The 25,109-nt window shown below is 41.2% G+C and overlaps 1 protein-coding gene across 12 annotated transcripts in view; it reads right to left on the bottom strand.

The window, feature by feature from the left end:
• The window catches only part of TACC2 (transforming acidic coiled-coil containing protein 2), a 165,362-nt gene that overhangs the window by 67,338 nt on the left and 72,915 nt on the right, over positions 1 to 25,109 (bottom strand). For 10 of the 12 annotated variants that reach the window (XM_081192817.1, XM_081192812.1, XM_081192816.1 and 7 more), the window contains one exon: positions 19,435 to 19,575. In XM_081192817.1, coding sequence (XP_081048943.1) covers positions 19,435 to 19,575 — 141 coding nt within the window. Of the gene's footprint in view, positions 1 to 6,700; positions 6,942 to 19,434; positions 19,576 to 25,109 lie in introns of those variants that run through there. The other 2 variants (XM_081192814.1, XM_081192815.1) reach the window with 2 other exon arrangements.

Here is a 25,109-nt window from a genome sequence, read left to right as displayed (position 1 = left end):
AGGCAGATTCTGGATTGTTTTATCATCCATCTTCACACAAACCACAACTAGTAACAGAGGGTTGTTTTTGCTTTTACTGTGGTGCCTCGCAAGACAAAAAGAATCCGTTCTGTGATTCTCTTCGTCTAGCGGTTTCTTCGTCTTGCGAAGCAAGCCCATTGACGGATTAGCGGATTAGCGCTATTAGCGCTATTAGCAGCTTTTAGCGGTTTATCTGCTGATCGGATCAGCTGATAAGCGGCTTAGTGGCTTAGAAAAGGGGGGGGGAACCAGCAGGAACTCGCAAGACATTGTCGTCTTGCGAAGCAAGCCCATAGGAAATTCGTTTTGCGAAGCACCTCCAAAACGGAAAACTCTTTCGTCTAGCGAGTTTTCCGTCTTGCGAGGCATTCGTCTTGCGGGGCACCACTGTAGCTTGTGGTTTATTTGGAAATAAATCATGAGTCTATTTCTGGACAACAAAAGAAGCCAGACTCTGGCTTGTTTGCCAGCAATGCAAAAGCGATGAAGGACCAGAGGGATAACTTTTCAGCTCATTCACATCGAACCATACTTTGCTTTTAACTTTGTTTTTAATATGGCATGTGCACTTGGTGAACCACTACTTTCTGCTGCTCCTGTTTTTGTTGACAAAAATTCAGGTGCTATTTAGATCCATATTTCAAAAGTCTGTTTGGGAAATTATTCTGAGCACTGCAGCATAAGCAACACAAAAGAGCTGCCATGCAAATCTCCTCACAGCATTTTTCATATTTCCTGTGTTTGTAAAGCTGCAACAAACATGTGATTTCTTAAAAAAATTCCAGATTACAGTTTGATAGGGCTGTTCCAAGTCTGGTGAGTTTCCTATATTTAAATCACTTCAGTGTGGGGGAAAATAGTGTTTGCTACTATGTCCTGGTGGCATGGATGATTTTATTGATATGCTGTCTTAATATATACAGTGGTACCTCTAGTTGCAGACACGATCCATCCCGTTCGCACCCCAAAAAGTCTGCAACTAGAGCAGCGCTTCTGCACAAGCGTGGAGCGCAATAGAGTGCTTATGCGCATGTGCGAAGCATGCAGAACACTTCTGCACGTGCACACGCGGTGAAACCTGGAAGTATACACTTCCGGGTTTGCTGCGTTCACAACCTGAAAAGCCACAACGTGAAGCAAACACACCAAGATATATGACTGTAACATACTCCTATCTCCAGAGAGGCGTTTGTGTTTATGAATGCACATTTAGCTATATTAATAAGATCTGGTAGTTCCCCAGCAGTGGGACTACCTCAACCATGGTTTCCTTGGTCTAGTCTAGCTGAACTAAAGTTTTATAGCTTTTTAAAATAATAATAATAAAATGGTTCACACAAACCCACGTCAAACTTCTGTATATTACATTGACTAAAGACCTGCAACAAGAACAACTGACCAGCCTACAATATGGGACTCCTAATTATCTCAATTGCTGGATGTGTCTTTGTCATTAAAGCCGCAGACACAATTTCATCAAGAGACATTCATCCTGATGGCAGTGTGACAACAGCTGCAACAATGGACCACTGAAAAGCCATCTCTCTCTAAAATATGCAGCACATCTGCAGAAGTCTCTTAAGAGATGGGAGGAAATAACCAAGCTATATTTAGAATATACATCAGTGTCCAGAACAAGAAAATACTCACCAGGAGGATACTTAACCACTCGTTCTCCATATCTTTACAAAAATAATATTCAAGGGCCCTTGAGTCACAGCAGCATTCTGTTAAATGAACTGCAACAATGAATCAGATCTCTCTCAGGATCTGCTTTCTCGAGTTTTAACCTAATGTACCTCTTAGGCCTTCTGCGTCTCAGCCTGTTCACAAAACATGAGGATTTTGTAAGAGAAAAAGCTCAAACCTTTCACAACAGAATGAAATATACGGTGCTGAAGCACATTGACTAATTTGCATTCCTTTGTAAGAGCTAAGAAAGGCATCTTTTACTGACAACTCTAACTTTACTTTTCCCCACAACCAAAATACTTGCAGCATTACAGGCAAGAGCGCTGAACTAAGATGGACAGCTGTCCATGGCATAATGAATGTGATACCTAGTTCCACCTCTGTTATCTTCATTTGCCTTGCCCAGACTCTCTTGCCACTGACATATCTGTTCCAGAAACAAGCTGAAATCTTAGTTTTAGATATTAGTCAACCATCTAAGCCTGCCATCAAACATTCCAATGGAGGCAAAGCCAGACTTAGGTTGTGCTTATGCCCCATTGAAATAAATGGGCCATTTCGCTGTGCCTAAGGAATGGGGAGTGGGATATTTATGGGAATCAGGACTGTGGAGGGAAAGAGACAAATTTCATCTCTTCTGATTCCAATATTAATTGAACAAACACCCTGCACATTAAAGAAAAGCAAGAGATGTAGCTGCCCAGAAGAATGGGATGCAGTAGTGCTGGAGTAGGAGATGATGATGATGATGATGATGATGATAATAATAATAATAATAATAATAATAATAATAATAATAATAATAATAATAAAACAACCACTCACAAAAACAGGTTGCATTTGTATATTCCTCCCCTCTTCTGTTGGCCACAGAAAATGGCAAGTTTTGCTCCCCCCCCCAAATTATCCAAATTCAATTTATCACATAAACATAGTAAATGTAACCACAGCCAGCAAGTGATGTACTCAATGATCTTTAGATTTTTGGAGGCGGGGTTTGTTTCTGCAAAGAAACAATTTTCAATTGATTTACAGATGCCTCTCCACTAGTCTGGAGTAACAAAACAATTAGCAAATGCAATAATGGCTGCTGGGTTTTTTTACTAGAATACATGAAAGGCCAGGCAAGGGGTTTCTTTGATCCTAACTGCGCTCGAACTAAACCTCATTGTATTTACCACTAGGAGCCTTGTCAAGCTGTTACAGAAGCTTAAAACTACCCACAGGAGGGCAGACTTCCAATTTTAGATTTAAAAAAAAAATCATTTTAAAAATCAGGGAGAAGCTTGACAATCAAAGAGATGTGCCCTATTGTAATGGTTCCCAAGACTTCCCTTATCTTGATTTCCAAGATCATAACCTGGTAGACCCTGTATAACAGAAGTTCTCTTTTCTAACAAATTATTATTATTTACTTCTCTTATGAATTTAACCCATTAATGGTTAAAAGTTAACCCCTGTACTCCAATAGTAAAGTGAATGACAGGGAGAGTCTTATTATGAAAATGCAGAATCCTCATACACGGATGCTGAAAATAGTAACTGAAGCTTAGCCAAAATGTACCTGAGTCCTATGGCACATAGTGACTTCCTTACACACCAACAATAACAGTTATGGCATTGAAGTAATTGTATAAATCTGACTTTGGGCGAAGGATTACATGAACAACCCCTTTATCACGATGTAGCTCAACAGTGCCACCTGGAGCTTATGAGATTTTGGACCTCTACCTTTAAGCATGAACAAGCACATTCTGACTTTGAATAAGCATCCAGGAGAAATTCAGCTCTTTTACACAATGGCCTGAGCCGGCCAGGAATTTTGTAATGCAATGTAATGGAAGTGTAATGAGCCTCTTGGTAATTTTCTGGTTGGCCAAAGAGAACATGGACATCAGAGATGGGGCATATTTTGCCACTGGGCCAAACCACAACCCACCAAGGTCTGAGCTGAGATAGCTCAGTTGGCAGAGCATGAGACTCAGGCCCCACATGGGGGGGGGGCAAAAGATTCCTGCATGGCTGGGGATTGGACTAGATGACCCACATGGTCCCTTACAACTCTGCAATTCTATGATTCCATTTCCCATAAATAAGGGAGGCTTTATTCTCAGTCTTCCTGGAGAAATCTGATCTTATATACCTTGGGTTACATATGCTTCAGGTTACAGACTCCGCTAACCCAGAAATATTACCTCGGGTTAAGAACTTTGCTTCAGGATGAGAACAGAAATCGTGCTCCGACGGCGCGGCAGCAGCAGGAGGCCCCATTAGCTAAAGTGGTGCTTCAGGTTAAGCACAGTTTCAGGTTAAGAACGGACCTCCATAACAAATTAAGTTCTTAACCCGAGGTACCACTATATATGCTTTAAGCCACCCAGAGTGGCTGGGGAAACCCAGCCAAAAGGGCGGAGTATCATCACCATCATCATCCACAACAACAACAACAACAACAACAACAACAACAACAACAACATTATCAGGAGTCTATATGTGAACAGTTGTCCATTTAAAGGAGTCCTCTGCTTGGTCCAATTCTAACTTAAAGATCAAGAGTCATGAGAAAGGCAAGCAGGCCATTTTACTGCCCCATCAACAATTAACACCTGGAGAGCAGACTGAACAGGCACAGAGGGCACAGTTTTCTCCTATATGGTGAGATGTGCTTTATTTCTATTAAAATTATAGGATTATTTATAAACGGAATTTATTAGCATATGCAACCTTTATATAAACGTCTACCTTATTTTGTCCTCTTTTTTTGGTGATGCAGAAGTGGTCAGAAATGAAACTTTCCTCTTGGATAACTCTTGGCAGAGGACACTTACCCTAGGGTGAAGTTTGTTTTTCATAGGGCAATTGCCACAACAATTATGCAGTTATGCAGCATTCTGGGAGACAGGAGAAAACGTAATGTGCATGAATGAAAAAGGCACATGAATCTGCATTACAACCAGGACCTTGGGAGCAGCAAGAATGAGACAACTTGATGTATCAGAGTTTTCTGTTCACAAGCTTTCATAGAGCGGTTGAATAAGGCAACTCTTGTGTCACGCATACTGTGATTTATCTAAATGGCTAAGATAAAATACTCCAGCCCAGGATGACTCAGGAAAGCCTTTAGATCAGTGGTCCTCAACCTTTTTTGGGGTCATAGAATCCCTTGAGAATTTGGTAACAGCTGAAGCCCATCCATAGACCACAGGTTAGGAGTGTTTTTAAAAACAAACATATTTTTCTATACTACATAAATCAGATGTTGGACTACAACTCCCATCATCCCTGACCATTGACTATGCCAGCTGCAGATTGTTCAGAGTTGTAATCCCACATCTGAAGGGCCATAGGTTAGCCACCCCTGACACAGAGGTGTCTTTTAGTCTAAAATCAAGATTTCAGCTTTTGTAAGAGGGCCTAAATAGATTCAGAGGTGAAGAGAAAACTTTCTTTCCCTCATGTTAAGCATCATGCTTTAGCATTACAATATTATTATGATTTGTGAAGAGATGTAAACAGTAAAAATGAGGCTGCTTTAAAATTCCCAGTGCTTGTCATTATTTTCAGATATACAAGAAGCCAGTTGCTTATTGTAATAGCAGTAAGGTGTTGTGCACTGAAGGCTCTGCACAAACATTAATAAAAACAGCGGTGTTTTGACTGCTGCCCTCATGTTGTTCTGGTGTTGAAGGCCTTATTCATTCAATATGGCTTCTGCTGGCAGAAGGCGTCAAATAAGTATGTGAGCCTTTCACTGTGCAGGAAGCCTTTGATAAATACTTCTCAATGAGTTCCCAACACAACTGCTAAAATTAAGGATGAAGATGAAAAAATGTTGACCTTCATTCTGATTCTTTACACTGCTCAATAATAGGCTTATGCCAAAGGAAAGGATTTCAAAAAAAGAAGTAGTAGTAATTTGGCACATTTAAAGTTACACGGACCTTGCTGAACAGCTACAGTACTCCAGTCAGGCTGTTATCATCTTGCCTTTAGGATACAACTGCACAAACTGTATCTACCAGTACTCCCAACTCTAAAGATTCTTCCCAAGTACAATGAAAAAGAAAGGAGTTGGGTTTTATAAATTTAAAAAATGCAATAAAGTAGGTGTTACACTTAAAATGAATTGATTGAGCTCATCTTTGGCACCAGGTGACACGGATTAAGACATCGCCCCAAAACAATGCATATTGAAGATGCACTAATTGCAGGACATACTGAGTAATCCAGGCCTATACACCTGAAACAAGAAAAGGCCCTTCTAAGAAGTTCAATTAAAAACCAGAGTCTGGTATATTTGATTAAATTTGCAGCATTAGAAAACAGATACTTGGCGAAATGAACTGATAAATCCATACGTGTGTGTGTGTGTGTGTGTGTGCCCATCCAAACTAAAGATGACAAATCAATTTATATTCATGAACAGAACTCTCTATTTTACCCTTGCTGAGGAAGTTGAATATATCATTTTGAAGGAAAATCAGAAATTGTAAGGTGTTAAAAAAAATAATCCACCAATGATCTAGACACATGGGATGTGAATGGGGAGAAAGCTCAGGGTGGAGGGAAGGAAAGCCCTGGAAACACAGTGAAATCAACCTACATGCTGTGCATTTTAAATAGAGGCATTTTTCACTGAAAATGGTGATGGGCTTGATTGATTATGTCTGCGGAATGTATAAGAAGCAAACAAATGGGTACACACAGCAACTGCAGTGAACAATATAAAAGGACTCAAGATGCATTCCTCTTACCAAAATTCCTACATGCTACCCAAGCATTTTTAAAAATCATTTTTTTAAAAAATCAGTGTTGAAACCTGATGAAACCTGAGCTGTATCTTGAATCAGCCAGAATGCACAGAATTACACAAAGACTGTCAACGTGAGGCAGCCTCTTTAAACAGATCCCTATAGCTACTCGCTAACGTTTCGGTCCCTGCTGCTGTACAGGAGGAAGGAAAGGTGGAAAGCAATTCCATACTTACATGGCCTCGGATGGCTCCCGAATCAGGCTACTTGTCTGTGCCTGCTGCAGAGACTGAGACCCTCCCATCCTCAGCGTGCCCTTGTTCTGGAGCTAGCAGCAAGCCGGGCCAGCTTCCTCCTTAATTCCACCAGCAAAAAGCCCAGGGAGATCGGACCGTAGAGGCTGCAATGCTGCAGTGCAGATGAAAACAGCTGCTTGCATCAGGGGCAGCAGCAGCCGACACACTTTAAACGGCAGCTTCTCTTCTCTGAACTGTTGCCAGGTTCCTTTCCTGACACCCCCCAACTCCCCACCCGTCCCCCGCTTCCGTTTTTCTTCCTCTTCACTCAAAAGAAAATTGATGGAGAATAAATAAATGTGCCGGCTATTGTGTGATGCAACCAGCAACGTTGAGGCTAGATACTGGGCAAGTGTCTTTTAGAAAAAAACGAGGTCTATGGCTATTCCAAATGGCTTGAGAGAGATGGGGGGGGGGAGAGAAAAAGAAAAATTAAGACCCTCCCTTTAAAGCACACATTGTCAGCTACTGTGGATCCCTAAGGACTCCCAGGCAGGACCATTGCATTGTGTTGACTCAGCTGATTTGAAATGCAAATCTGTTTGCATGCCACATCCTGCATGTGCCTCTCTATTTTGACAGCAAGCACCCGCATATATTTCAGAACAGTAAACAATGGAGGAGATTCATATGTAGGATTGTTTAAAGCCTTGTTTCCCTCCCCGCATTTTCAAACAAAAGAGCTCATCCCTCTTTCAGGAATGGAATCTTCCACCAGGAAAGTAGGGAGAACATGAAGAGCCAAAGTAAACAAGGCAATGTGTGAGTATAGAGGGGAGCAGATTGGTACAGAGATATTGTTATATTTAATCTTGCTTAAAGGCAAGATGACAGGGTGACAAGGAACTGGGGCTGCAGAGGCAGGGGGGAGATACTGAGTAAGAAGATTCACTGATGAATTAATCTCGTGAGTGCAGTAGCTGGATAGTCAGAAGGCTACGAGAGCTGAATCTTTTAAGAGAGCAGCCTAATTTCACAGAGACCATGACCGTTTGATTATTGTTTCCATGCTTCTCTCTCTCTTGTCGAGTTTGACGATAGAAGATACCACTGCACATTTCATGCTACCATGTCTGGCCAAATAAAAATAAAAATCAGGTGCCCCCCCTCTCTCTCTCTCACCCACCCCCACACAAATGTTCATATATTGCAGAGTAGAAAAAAATACCAGCGGCAATGCTGGTTAATTGACAACTCCAGTGACAAAGCACAGATACCAACGCAGCATAGGTGCAGCAAATTTGCTAGAGAGAGAAGAAAGGGTGAGGCACACTGAAATAAATCCCCAAACCTTTCTAGGTTTAGAAGTACAACTTGAGAAGCTCTGTCTCAGTCCAGACACCATGCCAAGTTAAGGAAACTTAAACTACAGTTTTAAAAGATGTCTAAACTATGGTCAGGAAACCACTACCAACAAGTCTGAAGTGGGTGGGCAATCTCTCTTTTGGACTTACTGCTTCAGTCGCTCAGTTTTACTTCTATGCAGCATCTGAATCGGAGAACATCTGAGACCAAACAAGTTCCAGAGCAGTGTCTGGAGTAAGTGATGGGCTGGGTGAGGGTCAATAAACAGAAGACCAAAGCCCTGTGGGTGAACAGTGCCCAAGTTCAGGAAATTGACAGGTTCTCTGTTCCTGATGGGGCTGCACTCTCCCTGGAGGAATAGGTACGTAGCTTAGAAGTACTCTTAGATCCATCACTGTTGCTGGACCCCTAAGTGTTCTCAGGGGCTAACAGTGCTTTTCCACAACTTCGGCTGGTATGCCAATTATAGCCTTTTCTCAACAGGGATAGCTTGGCCACACAGATAGAGTCCTTGGTAACCTCTAGACTGCACTATTACAAGGCAGTCTATGTGAAGCTACCCTTGAGATTGGTTCATAAATTGCAGCTAGTGCAGAATGCTGCAGTCTGACTTTTGACTGGAATAGCTGCACATCAGCATATTATACCACATGCTGAAACCTATGCACTGGCTGCCAGTACGTTACTGACCTAGGTTCAACATATTACTATTAGCACATAAAGCCCTAAATGGCCAGGGACCAGGTTAGCTGAAGGACCACATTTCTCCTTTATACACCAGCGAGAACACTGTGAGTATCTGGAGAAGTCCTCTTGACTGTCCCAGTTAGTTTGGTTTCTAGGTGAAAGAAGGCTTTTAGCGTAGCGGTACCAATAATTTGGAACTTTATTCCTACTGAAAACAGACAGGTACCTACAATCCCAATATTCCATTGCCTGCTGAAAATATATCTGTTTCACCAAAGATTTTTGAAGAATTAATTTGATTCAGTGTTGGTCACTTGTTCAGTATTTTATAATTTCATAATTTTAAGATTTTAATGGTTTATTCCCCCCCCCCCATTTTTAAATGAGCTGACGGATTATATTCTTATGTACGAATAAAAAGTTATTGCTTCTGCTCTACCTTTAGGTCCATATGCTCAAAATGGGCCTTTAGAAAATTCCACTATCAGAGGTTGTCTCATCATGTTTGTTACAGATAAATTGCAAATACTGAATAACCAGTTGGTGCTTATTTCAGTGTCAGAAGAACTTACAAGAGCAAAGGGATTAATGAAAGAGGAAGTTTGGATAAACCTTATCATGTGAAGAAAAACAATTATCAGAAAGGATGGGAAAGGTACAATAGTGTAACCCAAGTTGTATTCTGTAAAGGTAAAAAGGTAAAGGTAAATGACCCCTGGTTGGCTAAGTCCAGGAAAAAATGTGACTATGGGGTTGCGGCGCTCATCTCGCTTTCAGGCTAAGGGAGCTGGCCTTCCCTTCCCTCCACAGTGGTACCTATTTATCTACTCACACTGGTATGCTTTCGAACTGCTAAGTTGGCGGGAGCTGGGACAGAGCAACAGCAGCTCACTCCGTCATGGGGATTTGAACTGCTGACCTTCTGATCAGCAAGCCCAAGAGGCTCAGTGGTTTAGACCACAGCGCCACCCGTGTCCACTGGTAGACCCTAGCAGTGGAACCTAGGGCCCAGCACATAACAAAAGTCTCCATTTAAGACTACATGAATAAAAGCAAAGAGCTTATATTTTCTGGCTAGTTTCATCAAATCTATTACAAAAACACACCCAAATAAACCACACTGGTTTTATTCTGCGGGGGAACAATCCTACTCTCAGACATGCATGATTTCCCTATAATAAGAGGTTCAAAAGGTCCTGAGAGAATTTTACTTTTCAACCCCAACGTGCTTGGATACAGCAGAAAAGGATGCAGTTATAGTCCCATACAACATAAATTCCACACATCAAAAAACAAAACAAAACTATAGCTTTCTAGCATACACCGCTAGAGCAGAAGGCAAAACAAGACCACTACATTGTATTATTGCATATTGTTCCTAATTGAAAACAGCAACATAAACATTGGCATGAAGAAAAACATATTCTACAGTCTTCCTTTTTCACGCCCATTTTCAACAAAGCGCTACCAGTACCATTTATTTGCCCTTAAACCTTCTATGCCTATTGATGGCGATGAGGGTTTTGTTTGTTCCTTTTGTTCCTGTGCTTAATTCACAAGCAACACACATTCTAACTGAAAACACATGTGTGTCATGCTGTCATTAGTAAATGGGCTACTGGAACAGTTCTTTAGAGCTAGGTCTAGTTCTTGTGTAACATACATCAGCAAAAGGAGAGAGAGAGCTGAAAGAAGAGAAACAGAATCTAGTTATCATGCAGCAGAAAAAATATTTGCTCCTAGTCTCTTCCTCCTCATCCTGATTGGAGAACAGGCCAGCTATATACCCAGTACCACCAAAGAGCTAACAAACATCAGATACAGAAATCTGACAGGGATAGTTCAGGGTTGTTCATATGCATTTATGGTAAAACAAATGGAAGTGGGGAAAGCTGCCAAAGCTTGCAATGAATAATACGGCAAATACTATTCATAATATTCTCTTGTTCAGCTAGGTTTGGCTACCAGTTGAAAACCATAAAGAAATCATACATTATTTCCAGAAAACTGTGTTCAGTTACAAGGATGAAAGTTGCAGCCAGCTTGATGCAGGAAATCTAACTATTACAATGGTACCCTTCAGGACTTAAAGCACGAATCCATGAAATTGCCACGTGGAAAGAAATCTAATGGGTCATGTCACTTGCTGACATGAGTCCCCTAGAAGATTACCAAGGCAGGTCCTTAACCTGAGAAACATTTTTCAACACTGGGGTTACCACAAAGTGCAGGAGAGCTGCCAAAACAGATGCCCACAGGTCTAAATTTGTTCTGCTGGATCATACCTGGCCATCAAGGAATAAAAGTGAGCTCAAAACATTCGTTTTATAGACTCAACAGTTATACTACCAATATTGGTGCTTGTCTTATTTGCTGCAGCCTTTGACCCTCTACTTTGTGCTTCTCCCAAACATCGTTTTCCACATCCCTTCAAACCTGAAGGGATGGGCTTATTTTCACTGGGTGCCTTGCTCAATACTAAGAAACAATAGGCATGCTCACACCTGTCAAACTAGGATACATTGCACAAATGTCATGATCGACAAAGTAGCACTCTCATTCCCGGAGATCCCACCACATTGTCCCAATACTTGCTTCAGTGTAACTTTGGGAGTTAAGGTTGTTGTTCAACCTTTATCAATGACTAACAACAATAACAGAGGGACACTGTTAATATTTAAAACAAACTACCGTCCCAGAGTTTAAACATTTTGCCTCTTTGTGTCAAAGAACACCCCCCCCCCAAATCCCTACCTTCTTTGTAGCAACTTTTAAAATATCTGAAGGCTGCTGTCACATCCCCCTCAGAGCCAAATTATATGTGTCAGTGGCATATCTGTAGGTTTAAACACAGAACTGGCCCAACTGCACAGAAAAGAAATATGCAATGTGGGCTTCCACTATTTTAAAAAGTAGTTTGCTAGTGATGACTGCAGGATGTGGTGTGCAGATAAGCCCTGCAAACTTCTCCCCCTCTCCACAGGCTACCATATCAGAGATCAATAGATGTATACAACATCTATTAAAATAGATAGCCAAGGATGTAGAAAAGCAATAGTTCCTAGTGATATGATAGAGATCAGTCTTTACCAGTCTGGTACCCTCTAGAAATTGTGAACATGGATCAGTGGCCATGTTGGTTGGGGCAGATAACAGTTGTAATCCAACATCATCTGGAGGGTACCAGGCCGTGGAAGACTGATATAGGCTATGTTTCTATTGTACCGACTCTAAATTATTTTGTTCCATTGTTACTCAGATCAAAAAGCTGCAAAAAAAAGGGAAGGATTCTAGCAGCATCAGCAAGAACACACAGTGAATGATACCTCCACAACACAACCTTCAACCATTTGGGGAGAAGCACCTGCTATCTGTCACAAAAGACCTCTAACCGAATCCAACTCTAGCGAGAGATGTTTAGTTTTAGTTTTGGGGTTTTTAAAAAAATCATGTGTAATAATGCACCAGTTTAGACTTATGTCCCCAAAGTCACAGCAAAGTAAACAAAATACATGTGAAAATTGATGCCTTCCGGACATACCTAGTGATTTCAATCTTCCAATGGAGACTTTGGGAGGCTCTTGCAAGATTTCAGATGGTTCTGTGAGATCTCACAAGAGACTCCAAAGCCCATGCAAGAGCCTTCCAGAGCCCAGGAAGGAGAGAGTGCTTGCAAGGGAGGTAAGATTTGTTTGGCATGCTGGTTTTTTAAAAGTAGGGATGCTCATATGGGGGGCATTCCAGGATTTTTCGAACTACAGTGGTACCTCAGGTTAAGAACTTAATTCGTTCTGGAGGTCCATTCTTAACCTGAGGTCCCACTTTAGCTAATGGGGCCTCCTGCTGCTGCTGCGCCGCCAGAGCACGATTTCTGTTCTCACCCTTAGGCAAAGTTCTTAACCCGAGGTACTATTTCTGGGTTAGCGGAGTCTGTAACCTGAGGTACCAGTGGCGTAGCGTGGGGGTGCAGGGGGGGCCGGCTGCACCGGACGCAACATCTGGGGGGGCGCTCGCACTCAAGTGCTAAAATCCACGGGTTAGGGGGCGCAAATTACTTGCCTTGCCCCGGGTGCTGACAACCCACGCTACGCCACTGAGAGGTACCACTGTATACTGAACTTAGAATTTCTTTCACTGCCATAGATCCCAAACCTGGGATGAACTGTCCCGTTAATAATTCCCCCTTGTCAACAGTCCATTGACTGTTTTCAGTTTTCTTCCCCCAAATACTTTTGCCACACAGAGCTTTGGAGTTGGTAAGAGATTATGTTTCCTGTGTCTAGTTTAAGAGAATCTTCATGCCAACTCCTTACAGAGTTCTTGTTTCAGTGGGGTGGGGTGCATTCAACATGCAGGCTATCAAATGAAAATGCTTCTTTTATAAACAACAGTTTAAAAAGTATTTTAAACCGATGGGTTTTTCTTGCAATCGTTCAGATCTGACAAATGGCTGATGTGGATGGATCATACCCTGAATTCAGGGTATGCAATGCCTCGGAATGAACTCTGTAATGTTTTAAAGAATATAAATTTCACATTCTTTTATCCAAACCTTCCTTCAAAGATCAAAATAAGAAAATTCCTTCCAGTAGCACCTTAAAGACCAACTAAGTTAGTTCTTGGTATGATATAGATGGTATCCCTTCCTCCACCAGCCCTACCCTCTGCTCACTAGGTCACTCAAAGAGCTTCATTTCTCCATGATAAAAACAAAGAGCATTGTTAAAAATGTTAAGAGTGACAATAAGGGATACCACACACTGTACAAGAAATTATTGACCAGTGCTGTTGCCCTATTCAGCACCACTACTGCTTAATGGTATTTTTAAACCTTGCTAATTAATCAGGGTCATTAACAAAACAAGATGCCTCCGCACACAAAAACTATTCAGCCTTCTGCTATTGAATACCTGGAAAGAGTGTCATTTCATTACTGATATGGAGCTGAGAATAGAGACAGCAGCCCTAATTATTCAAGGCATCCTTTTGTACCTTTCCATTCTCTTTAACCTTTGATTATTCCCTTGACATGGTAAAAAGGAAAAAAAGGGGGGGATCAATGTGATTTTTGGAGTGAAGTCTTTGGGGTAATCGTTGTGCAAACAAGAAATAAAAACATGAAATAAACAAGAAATTGTGCAAACAAGAAATAAAAATGTGAATGAAAGTGCATTTAAGTGACAATCTGCAAAAGATTTCTTTGTTGCTAGTAAGATCGCCTGGCTGAATTTTGAGTTTTGCTACCCATAGGAGGAAGGATGTTTTATTGTTTCATTAAATTGGATTGGTGAAGACCAGGGATTAAGGGGATTGTTCCAACATTGTTGGAGACCTTTTTATGGCTACCAGAGGCCCAGTATTTCAAAAGGATATATGATCATTCAGATTGCTTTCCCAATTCCAGCATTTATCTGAAACGGAGACCGCACAGCTGTTGCACTGCACTATGCAAAAAGAAATGAGTGGACTTTACAAGCCAGTTTCCCAGAAGAGGGGATATTAACTGCACTGACATAGTATCTTCTGCTAAGATCACTAGCTCAACATCCTTGCCTATTTCCCATGGAGTTTCTTTTCTTCAAGAAAGTCCACAATCCTTGATTCAGTGGTGTGTGGGGAGAGATGTGGTTTTGGACACATGATCACCATGACTGTTTTTTAGTGGTATATTACTTGAAGTGTGTTACCAGAAATGAGTGCTTCAAAAACGCTACAATATGTGGACAACTATAGCTGCCGTAAGTCCAGGAAAAGGGGCTAAATCCATAGTTTCTGTTTTCATGCAATGTTAAACTTATAAAACGTGCATGTGCGCATGTGTGTGCACATGATGATGATGATCATTATTAAATCTATATACCTCTTAATTGCCAAGCTGGCTTTTAAGTGGTTTACAAGTATAGATCAATTACAGAAAATACAAACACACACACTTCAATTGAAATTTCAATAAGGTATTAAACCAAATTTCTACAATTCACAAAAGACAAGAGCAAAAACAGCAATTTAAACCATTCAAGCTGGAAATTCAAAGCAAGGGAATGCTTGTCTAAATAGCTGTGTCTTCAAGAGCCAGCAGAATGCCCATACTGATGAGGCCTCTCATATTTCAGCAAGGACAAGTTTCCACAACACTGGTGTCACCAGTGGGGGGAAGGGAATCCTGTCTCTGGGTTACCACAAACAGACAACCATCAGGCTGAGGAGAAAGGAACCAGGTTCCATTTGTTGATCTTAACGTCCTTACAAGAGAACCTTTTAAAACAAGAATTTATTGTCTGCTTCTGAGAGGACAAGCTGAGGGAGCTTAATATAAGATGAGACATTCTCTTCTGACAGGCACCCCTATCATTTCTTTCATGATTTATACATGTAACCAAATGTGGCTTCACACACATGTGTATACATGAACAAAGACATGCATTTCTCACAGCTCCTCTCAGTCCACAACTATGGGAATTCTAGCGTTAAGCAAACCTGTAGTAGTATGTTGGAAACGTATATATAATCCTGAAAAGAAACTGACCCAACTAGACGAATAGTCTAGGGACCCTGAGGGTCATTTAGTCCAACCTCCTGCAATGCAGGATCATACATCATACATGTATGATCATATATCATACATGTATGATCATACATGACAGATGACCATCCAATCTCGGCTTAAAAATCTGGATGAAGCTGTCTACGCTTTCCTACTCTATGTGTGGGATGACATCTATATCCATCAAACAGATCAAGCCTGCAGACAGGAGTAAGGGACTGTCTGGTCAATACACCCCACCCAGACCCATATCTGGCAGAGCCCATTTAAAATAAAAGTTACAGCTTCTATGGACACAAACCATTAATGTAACTCTCTTTCACACTAATGCAAGAGTCACAAAGGCAAAGCTCTTTGGGGATGGGGCTGCTTCTTCTAAGTCTCATGTAAAAAACCCTACTACCGCTATTCTTAATATATGTCTATAAAATGTCTTCAGAATACGAAATAGTTTGCAAAAGGTTATCCCATTCACATGCCAGATTGCCCTAGTTACAAATGGCTCTAAATGTGAGACATCTACTTTCTATGCAATTACTTTGAATTGCTTATTTGACAGGATGGGGAGCACTTTCACATTTTTCTGCAAAAGGCAGAATCTTTACCAGGCAACTTTGATTATAGTGGCAAATAATCATTAGGCTGTAATGTATTTGCTTTTCATGAGAGTGTACAAATGTTGTTTGATATTTTCACCCTTTGGGAAATCCCAGTGGGGGAAACTACACACACACACAGACACACACACACAATTTCACTATCATCAGTAACAATCTGACTCAAGAAAGAATGCATACCAATATTTCTCTTTATTCAAAAGGAGATTATTACTGGCATGACTTTTATCTCACTGAGATCTTATAGTACGTCCAATTAGAGAGAGGGGGGGATGCTGACTGTGCCCTCTCTTTCCTTGCTCTTTCTATATTTGCATCCTCATAATTTTTCATTTTGCAATTACTAATCTATCAACACTGAGGGGGCCAGGCCCCCTGCCAACAGATACTGAGGGGTCGAAGGCACCTTGGCCCCCTGGAGTTGGTATGCCTGGAGGTGGGGGTGGGCTGATAGAGAGCATTCTCTGTGGCAGCTCCTAGTTGCAGGCCCCCCTCCCCACAGAGGTGTGTCTCGTAACTTCGCTACACCGATTTCGGCAAATGCTGAAGACACACTTTTTTACCCTTACCTGAGATGTGTATTTTTAGGGTTTATCCTATTTTTGTGGTTGTAAGTTGCTTTGAGCTGCTTTTAATACTGCATTTTAAATTGCTGTGACCTGTCCAGGGACCTTAGGATGAAGGCTGTGTAATAAAAGTAAAATAATAATAATAATAATAATAATAATAATAATAATAATAATATAGCAGCAAAATATCTCAGGCCAGCCCTGTGTAGTTTTTGTCCCTTTCCTGTCTTATTTATTGAGAGTGTGATGTCAAAATGATGGTTTCTAAAATAGCATATAAGAATACAAATATTAAGAAAATGCAGGGATTCCTTCTTGTCTAAATGGCCATGAAACTTACAAAAGCTCAACAAATCATTTAATCCTGCCAACGCTTTTGAGATCACCATATTCTTTTCTCCTACCTATTGTATGCTTTAGATCACAAAGGGAGGAGAGAACGAAATCCAGAGCGATACACAGCAATCTCTCCAGAAAGGCACTTGTGTAGAGGACAAAGTATTAGCACTAAGTGCTTGGAAATACGGATCAATTCCCTTTAGAAAAACGACACTGGCAATGAAATCCAATAGAACCCCCCATGACGCTGTCACACTCTTCCTGCTAATGTAGAGCAACATTAAGCACAACATGACCAAGAACAAGCTACTGGTGTTTTTGGTCTGCTACAGCGCATTTCAGGGGACAGTTTTAACGCATGCTTCACATAGTCTACATCATTCATGCAGCCCTGAGATATCTGACCTCCTGCTGCTATTCGACGAATTGGAAGCAACAACAACCTATCATTTTTTTAATGTGCGATTTCCATTTCTGCTAATTGAGGCATGATAGATGCCTGCATTTCTTGCGGATTCTGGCAACACATAGGGCAGTTGTCACAAGCTGCCAGCTTGAATTGGTGGGGTGGAAGAAGACATGTCCTCCAGGGAATGCATGGCTCAATATTCTCCATTCCACCGCATGACCTTTCCATTAATAGGGGTGCGAATTCATAAGTCACATAGCCGTTAATCAGCATCAACACTGATGTTCTCTTTATTTATTTTTTTGCACCTGACACAGACGTGAGCATGTGTCTCATTTCAGCCTGGTTAAAGGGAAAATTATAGTCAAAGCAAAGCCCTTTGATTCCGGATTAGAAAATCTTTCAACACATCCTGATTCATAGCTGGCTTTTGTGATCACAGAAAACATCTGGACAAGGGTTCCATGGAACCAAAATGAATGGCCGTGTCGGCAACTGATGTGATGTAATGCTGAGGTCCTGCATGTTTGGGTTATAATTTGTACTCTTTGTTAGCTAAAATGATTTTTTGGGGGGGAGGGGGGAGAAGAGTCTATTTTAGTGAAATTTATTCCAGGTGGCATATATAAATAAGGGTAACAATTTCAGATTTCAGTTGCTAATTGACTGCTAAACAATTAAAGTATGTTTTTAATGTTTGACATCAGGCTTTGAAGGTTGCAATCCTTACCCCTGATTTATAGGCATGGATGGGAGGCTCTGCCATGATGCTCCCACTGCAGCTGTGTAAAGTAAGGCATCGTGGGGGGGGGGGGGGAGCTGGGCCAACTAGGGATCTGCTACATCCTAAGAGTTCATTTTCTAGAGAGAATCTCAATTTAGGTCCTGCTTCTGAAGCAGTCTGGACTTGGCATAGCACATAAACTATCTAAAAAAAAAAAAAGCCAGTTAGAGTTGTGATTGCTCTACTAATAGGTTTTTCACAGTATTAACTGTGAAATATGAGGTTGCTATTTTTTGAGCACATTAAACAGTTTATTAGTTATTAAACTGAAAGAGCTTCACTATTGACAAGAAAACTCTTCTTTAGTATTTTTATTTCCTGCAAGCTCTGCAGCAGTAATACTATCTATTGCAGTAATGCAACAGAATCAAAATAACAACAAAACAAACAAGTTCAAATACTATCAAGTTTTGCAATCGTACAATCTTAGCAATGCATTTACTGCATATGAACTGACTACAATCTTATTCAGTTCCCTTTCTCCTTATTGCTAGAAGGAAGCCCATAGGATTTAATCCCACAATACAAACCATCTGTTTGGAAACAAACTTGTAGGAAACTTCATCTTTATTCTTATTTTTATTCAAGTTTGGCAGAGGAGAAGGTAGCCAGGGCGCTTGTGAAACCAGCACCATTTCCTTCAGTTTCAGACCCACTGATTAACATTTGTACTGAAGTTAACAAACTTTAGTCAAATTGTCTGCCATCTACATCTATTAAAATGCATATGATTGTTAGGCATGGATCCGGGTGGCGCTGTGGGTTAAACCACAGAGCCTAGAACTTGCTGATCAGAAGGTTGGCGGTTCGAATCCCCACGACGGGGTGAGCGCCCGTTGCTCGGTCCCTGCTCCTGCCAACCTAGCAGTTCGAAAGCACGTCAAAGTGCAAGTAGATAAAGAGGTACTGCTCAGGCAGGAAGGTAAACGGCGTTTCCGTGTGCTGCTCTGGTTTGCCAGAAGCGGCTTAGTCATGCTGGCCACATGACCCGGAAGCTGTACGCCGGCTCCCTTGGCCAATAAAGCGAGATGAGCACCGCAACCCCAGAGTCGGCCATGACTGGACCTAATGGTCAGGGGTCCCTTTACCTTTATCATCTTGAGGAGAATTCATTTCTCCGCACTTGGCCAGCTAGAAAACCGTTCAATATCTCAAATAAGAATACAAATAAGAATCCTCCTAGTGGTGCAGCAATCAGACTGCTGGTATATTTGCAAAGCTAAGCAAAGGGTCCAGGATGGATTCAAATTGGATGAGGAACCACCTGTTGAGATTCCTGCATTGCAGGCTGTTGGACTAGATGACACTTCCAACTCTACAGTTCTACGCTACATGCCAACATTTGCAACACAAGTCACACACACACACACACACACAAAGTTTGGCTAAAGAAATCTCTGCTTCAAGGGCTGCACATTACCTCTTGATTTCTTCTGTCAGGCTTCTGCTCTCTTGGGCAGGCTGCTCTACGTTGGTAGCTGGTTCAGAAGTCAAGGATCTTAAGTCAGGAACAGATGTGCTGGGGCTATTCGTCTCTTGGCAACTACCAGGCTGGGAAATGCTGCAAAATAATTAGTCATTATTATTATAAAAAAACAGTAACATATGTAAAACATAATAAGTGCACATATGTTTTCAACTCTATGGGATAATACCAGAGAAGCTAGATTAACATTGATTCCCATGGTTGGCACCCAGTAGAAAGCCTAAGCCTGATGCAGCTAACTAAACAGATGGTGACCTAAACAGAAACTTAACATTTATTTCTATCCCACTTAAATATGTGCGTGCGTGTGTGTGTGTGCGCGCGCGCACGCGCAGTACACAGTACAATGTGAAACAAAACCAATGGCACACACACACAAACTCAACCCTCATGATTAAAAAACAATCAGTAAAAATGTATATCTCAGTTTTCTTTATGAAATAAACTCATGACAGATTACAGAAATAACAATAAGCAAAATAAAACTGTTCAGTTTATGATAAAAATAGCCCATATTGTTTAAGTTACTCTCATATACAACTGCAGGATGATGATGATGATAATAAAATAATAATAATAATAATAATTAATAATAATAATAATAATAATAATAATAATAATAATATCAGTATAAAAACAAGGAGACAGAACTTTAAACCCACACTAAAACATCACAAACTAATATGCGTGTTTCAATAGGAATTGCTATATTATTGTTGCATTTTTTTGGATTATAAACCATATGGAGTTCCATTGAAAATCAGATGGTCTTAGCACTACACCTGAATGGCTGCTGTAGGGTCCAAGAGAAATCAGCAAGATTGCACTCCTGCTGTCTATTTCTAGGTACAGGTCATGTATCAGAGCAACCAAGGCATTTGCAGTCTCAACATCCAGGCAGCTCCCAAACTGCAAAAGGTCTAAATAATCAGTTTCATCCAGAAACACTTGGACTTAAGCTGTTACTACAAGTTCTGACATACTGCCTATAATTTTAACTGGGTGATAGTCAACTAAATTTTACTCATTCTAGGAGAGCTGGAATTAATGAACTTGATTCACATAGGTCCATTAATTTTAACAGGTCTACTCTGAGTAAAACTTTGTTGACTGCCACCCCTGGATCCTAAGTAGTGTCGCTACTGCCTATTTAAAAGCAGCAGGAATGACAACCTCTCTGAAGGAGGCACAAAGTATTTCTGACACACACTGAGTTGTAGTTAGACACCATGCAACCAGGGTCAAAAACACAAGTGGTATCCCAGTCCTGTAACAAGGTTATCCACATCCTCAGGCTGAAAAACTAAAAGGTACTCATAAAACCTGACCAGATGGTACCATCGTCACATCTGACTCTAGTAACTGTGATGTCCAAGCGCGGGGGGGGGGGGGCGGCAATTTATCTGTACAGTACAACATACTGCTAATTGTTCACAGAGGGCTATTGAGGATTACGCTAATTACCTGTCAGGAGTCAGAGTCAGGTGAAGGTCAGCAATAAAAAAACCACTGGTGTCAGTGAAGGTAACTCTTTATTCAAAGAAATCAAAACAATACAGGCCTAGTGATCCCACCAACTCTTCCCAGGAGGTCTTGCCTCAATGAGGCAGTAGTGAGGACTGAAGGTCCCCGCATTCCTACAGCTGCCTGTCCCCTCCTCTCCAGGGTTTTTTCCAAGCAATTGGAGACTGTGTCTTCATGCAACCAATCTCTCTCCTCTGCTCTTTTCACTTCTCTGCATGTTCTGGGAGAATCCCTGGATTCTGCAGCAGCCTGTTTCCTCTCTGTCTCCTGGTGCCCCTCCTCTCCAGCCTCTGAATCAGGACTGCTCTCTGCCCCAGCCTCTTCCTGTTCACTACACCCTGTTGCCTCTTCAGCTTCTGACACCTGCTCCTCCCAGTCTGCTGCCTTTTCTCCCTCTGACTACTCATCATTGTCTCACTACCAACCCCCTAGCCCTAAGCCTTCTTCCCCTGGGGGTTCCCTTGGGCGTTCCCTAGCTGGTGCCTCCTATCACTCCTCTGCCATTACCTTTACAGTGAAAGGTGTGCCATCATTAAAGAAAGCTCCTCTGGCCAACTGCATCTGCGCAAAACTGTAAGAAAAAACCTTGTCCGCTGCTATCACCATATAGACTCTTGCCCATTCTTCCCCAACCTAGTGCCCTCCAGATGCTTGAGCTGTTGACTCAAGTATTTCATTGCCCTAAGCAATTTAATATACCAGGGAGTTGCACCAATTGCACAGTTTTGGTGATGATATCTGGAAGTGATCTGTTGCGCAGGACATCTTCTCATTCCAGAGTGTAACCAGACCATTGACAGAATTGACAGACTTAACTGTGGGAAGCAGTGTGAAAGACATAAGGAATCCATCAGGATCCATAAACCTTTGCCCTTGAGAAAGTTGGGATAGCCAACAGCCCACAAAATAGAAGCCCGCTCCCAAATATATATATATCCAGAAAGAGTTTGGATGAATACGGATTCTTTATGCAGAGTCAACTATATTAAGAAGATGCTAACATCTGAATAATTTTAAATTTTAAATGATGGCAATTCTTCTAACACTTCTCCAAATAACTGTGGGATTGCATTGTTCTATGGTTCCCTATTCCATATGTATTTCAACAAGGGAAAGCAAAGTTTTTCAGGTTTCAGTACCAGACAGAAAATGGAGTGCCCTGCAAATGAGGCTTTATAGGTGTATTTTGATACTTCAATTTGCAAGTATCAAAAGTGTGAAAATGCCTCTATTTGTAGGTCAATGAACAGGTGAGTACAGGTGGAGAGTACGCCGTGCATGCATTTTTTGTTATAGGAGTGCCCTCTATTGTTCAGAGAGCAAACATCACCCTGTTGATAATTTGTAGTCTGGTCATTGTAGCAGTTGTGAGAGGCTGAGCGACAGCAAAGAAAAAAGAAAAAGAAGGAACCACAGGAAACCACCATCAAATGGGTAAACAGAACAATCCTCTTCCACTTAGCTTAAGAGCAAACACTCTGAACAGAAATGTGCTGTGACAAATATGACATTCAAACATGGGCAAATTCCAGAGGGGAAATAGTAGCAGCAGCAGAATAAAAAGAGTATTGTGTGGCACCTTGTTTGTGGCACCATCAGGAGTTTTGCCTAATGGAATGAGCCAGTCTGGGCAAACTTTGCTTGCCTGACATTACAAATCATTTAGGAATTTGAAATGGGGGTGAGAGGGGGGCATGGGAAGCCGCCTATTTAATTCTTTTCAGGACACAAAACTGTCAGCACCATGATTTATGCTCCAGAATGGACATGTGAAGTTTATAATGTGCATACTCCTTTTAAAAATTCAAAACACTGCACCAGCACATATGGCACGTATAAATCAACCCATGAACAAAAACCCAGCTTGTTTTGCTCTCTCCATCTCAAGACCACCTGTGCCACACAAATGTTCTACCCACCTCCAAGGGCAAATTGACCATGATTTACGTAGTATATGGGCATTCTGGTCTGCATTGTCCCTGATGGTGATGGGTCATTTGTAACAGATAGTAGAAATATAAAACATATGCAGATTTGCATATCTGCATACATTTTTTTCCTTTTGCATAACTGACTATGCACTGAATGTTTATATTTTGAACTAGCATGGAACATTCTTTTTTATTTATAAGGAAGGCTATGATAGAGGTAAGACTACAGTTTCTCCCTCTCAACCATGGGAGCTAGTAACCTGCTTCTTAAAAAATGAAGGGAGTCTCCAGAGGGCAGAATTATACTGCAGAGAACAAAAGCTTCTCTGCATGTATGTCAAATATGCAGAAGGAAACAACACATATAGCCCTGTTATCTGATCTGCTATCTATTATAGCAAAACAGGGGCAGCAGAAGTACAAGAGGCTGCTATTTAGCATCAGACAAATGGACAGAAGGTTTCTCTGAAATCTATTTCCTTATTATACACCACTGAAGTCAAAGTCTCTTCAGAGTGGGCAAAGCATGCTTTCCTGTAGGTGCCTTTTGAATTCTGGACCTTTAGGTTGTGCTGCCGGCATGGTTTATCTAAACAGGTTTCAGGGATAAAATTTTGTGTACATTCTTTTTAAAAGGTTACAAACTAGTGTTTCGTGGAGTAGGGGAAATATCCATCCTTCAACACCAGTGATGTTGCAGGCATTATCCAGCCAGGTGCTTGTGACACTCAAAACAAATCTTCACAACACCAACAACTTTGATACACTTCGACACAGTGAGATGGTTCAGAACAAAGGCCAAACTATAGTCTGTCATGATTTCCAAACTGATACATTTTGACAAACCCTAGTTATCAAGTGGCCTCATCAGCATCTGAAACTACAATTTGACACAGATTTCCAAATCACAGTTTGAAGGAAGTGTGGTTTGAGATTATATCCTAATCAATAAACCATGGTTTGGGACATTGCCTCACACATAGAAGCCACGCTTCAAGAGAGCATCCAGGAATTATTAGGAAAGGAAGCGCGGGTGGGGGGGGAGAGATAGAAACTGCAGAAACTATGGTTTGCCTATACAGTATGTCTAACCATTACATGTTTTGAAGTCTGAACCACAGTTACTGTCAAATTGTGGTTGGTCTATGTCTGGAAGGGCTGGTTCAGATGTAATGGAAAACATTACATAAGTCACAGAATGCTACAGGCTCAGCCCTCTGTCTCTTTTGGCATACAAGAGATTAAAAACACCCATTTTCAATTTTAAACTAACCACAGCTCCCCCTTGCATGTGAACTCTAGTTAGCTTCAACAAGAGAGGTTCAAACCATGGGTGTGTTCACCATCTAAAGTGGCTAAGCAGAGTTTTGCTGCAGTAAGAGACTGTGGTTCATTTAAAATCAAAAGTGGGTAGCTTTTAATGCTTTGCACATTAATAAGGAAGAGATTTGGGGGGTGCATGAGCCTGAGGCTCATGCATGTAGCAGGAAGCCACAATTTCCTATTTTATCCAGACGAGAATCTCTGAAACAGAGGCACCTTTTCAAATAAAAATATTTGGATCCAGCTCAGCAAGCAAGAGGAAACTGTGCAATTGCCATTCAGTAATCTGGAAAGGCCCTAAAATGCAATGAACTCAAGACATTATTCCTCTCGCTGACCTTTGCTGAACTTATGCATAACCACTAGTATATTTGTTCTCAAGGTATTCATTTCTAGGCCCTTGAGGCCACTTCTGAAATCAAGCCCAATGATTAGCTAATGTACATGGCCATACGTATGAGAAACATGCAATTATTCCCTTTACAGTTGCATCCACTGCTTATTTCTTAGTTCCCTTTGGCATTTCTTTTTCTTGGCCAAATTTTCCACTGACCTTATATGGTAATAGCATGAAAGATACTGTAAATAGCCATACTGCAGGCTGCATAACACCAACATTACAGCAACTTCAGGCAAGATGTATGAATTTCTAAAATTAAATGATGGGGAACAGATTTTGGAATAACAAGCTGGGCATCAGAAAAGCAGCAACACCAGTGTCAAGATCTCTGTAGCTAAGATTACAAAATGATTCTCCCTCTCTCTTTTTTCCTAATTATAGGGTATTTAATTTCCAAAACAGCAGAAATATATGGGGTAAACTATCAAGTT

This window comes from Podarcis bocagei (assembly GCF_964188305.1).
Source record: "Podarcis bocagei genome assembly, chromosome: 4".
NCBI classification, from domain to species: Eukaryota; Metazoa; Chordata; class Lepidosauria; order Squamata; family Lacertidae; genus Podarcis; species Podarcis bocagei.
This window is presented reverse-complemented; position numbering and strand designations above follow the sequence as displayed.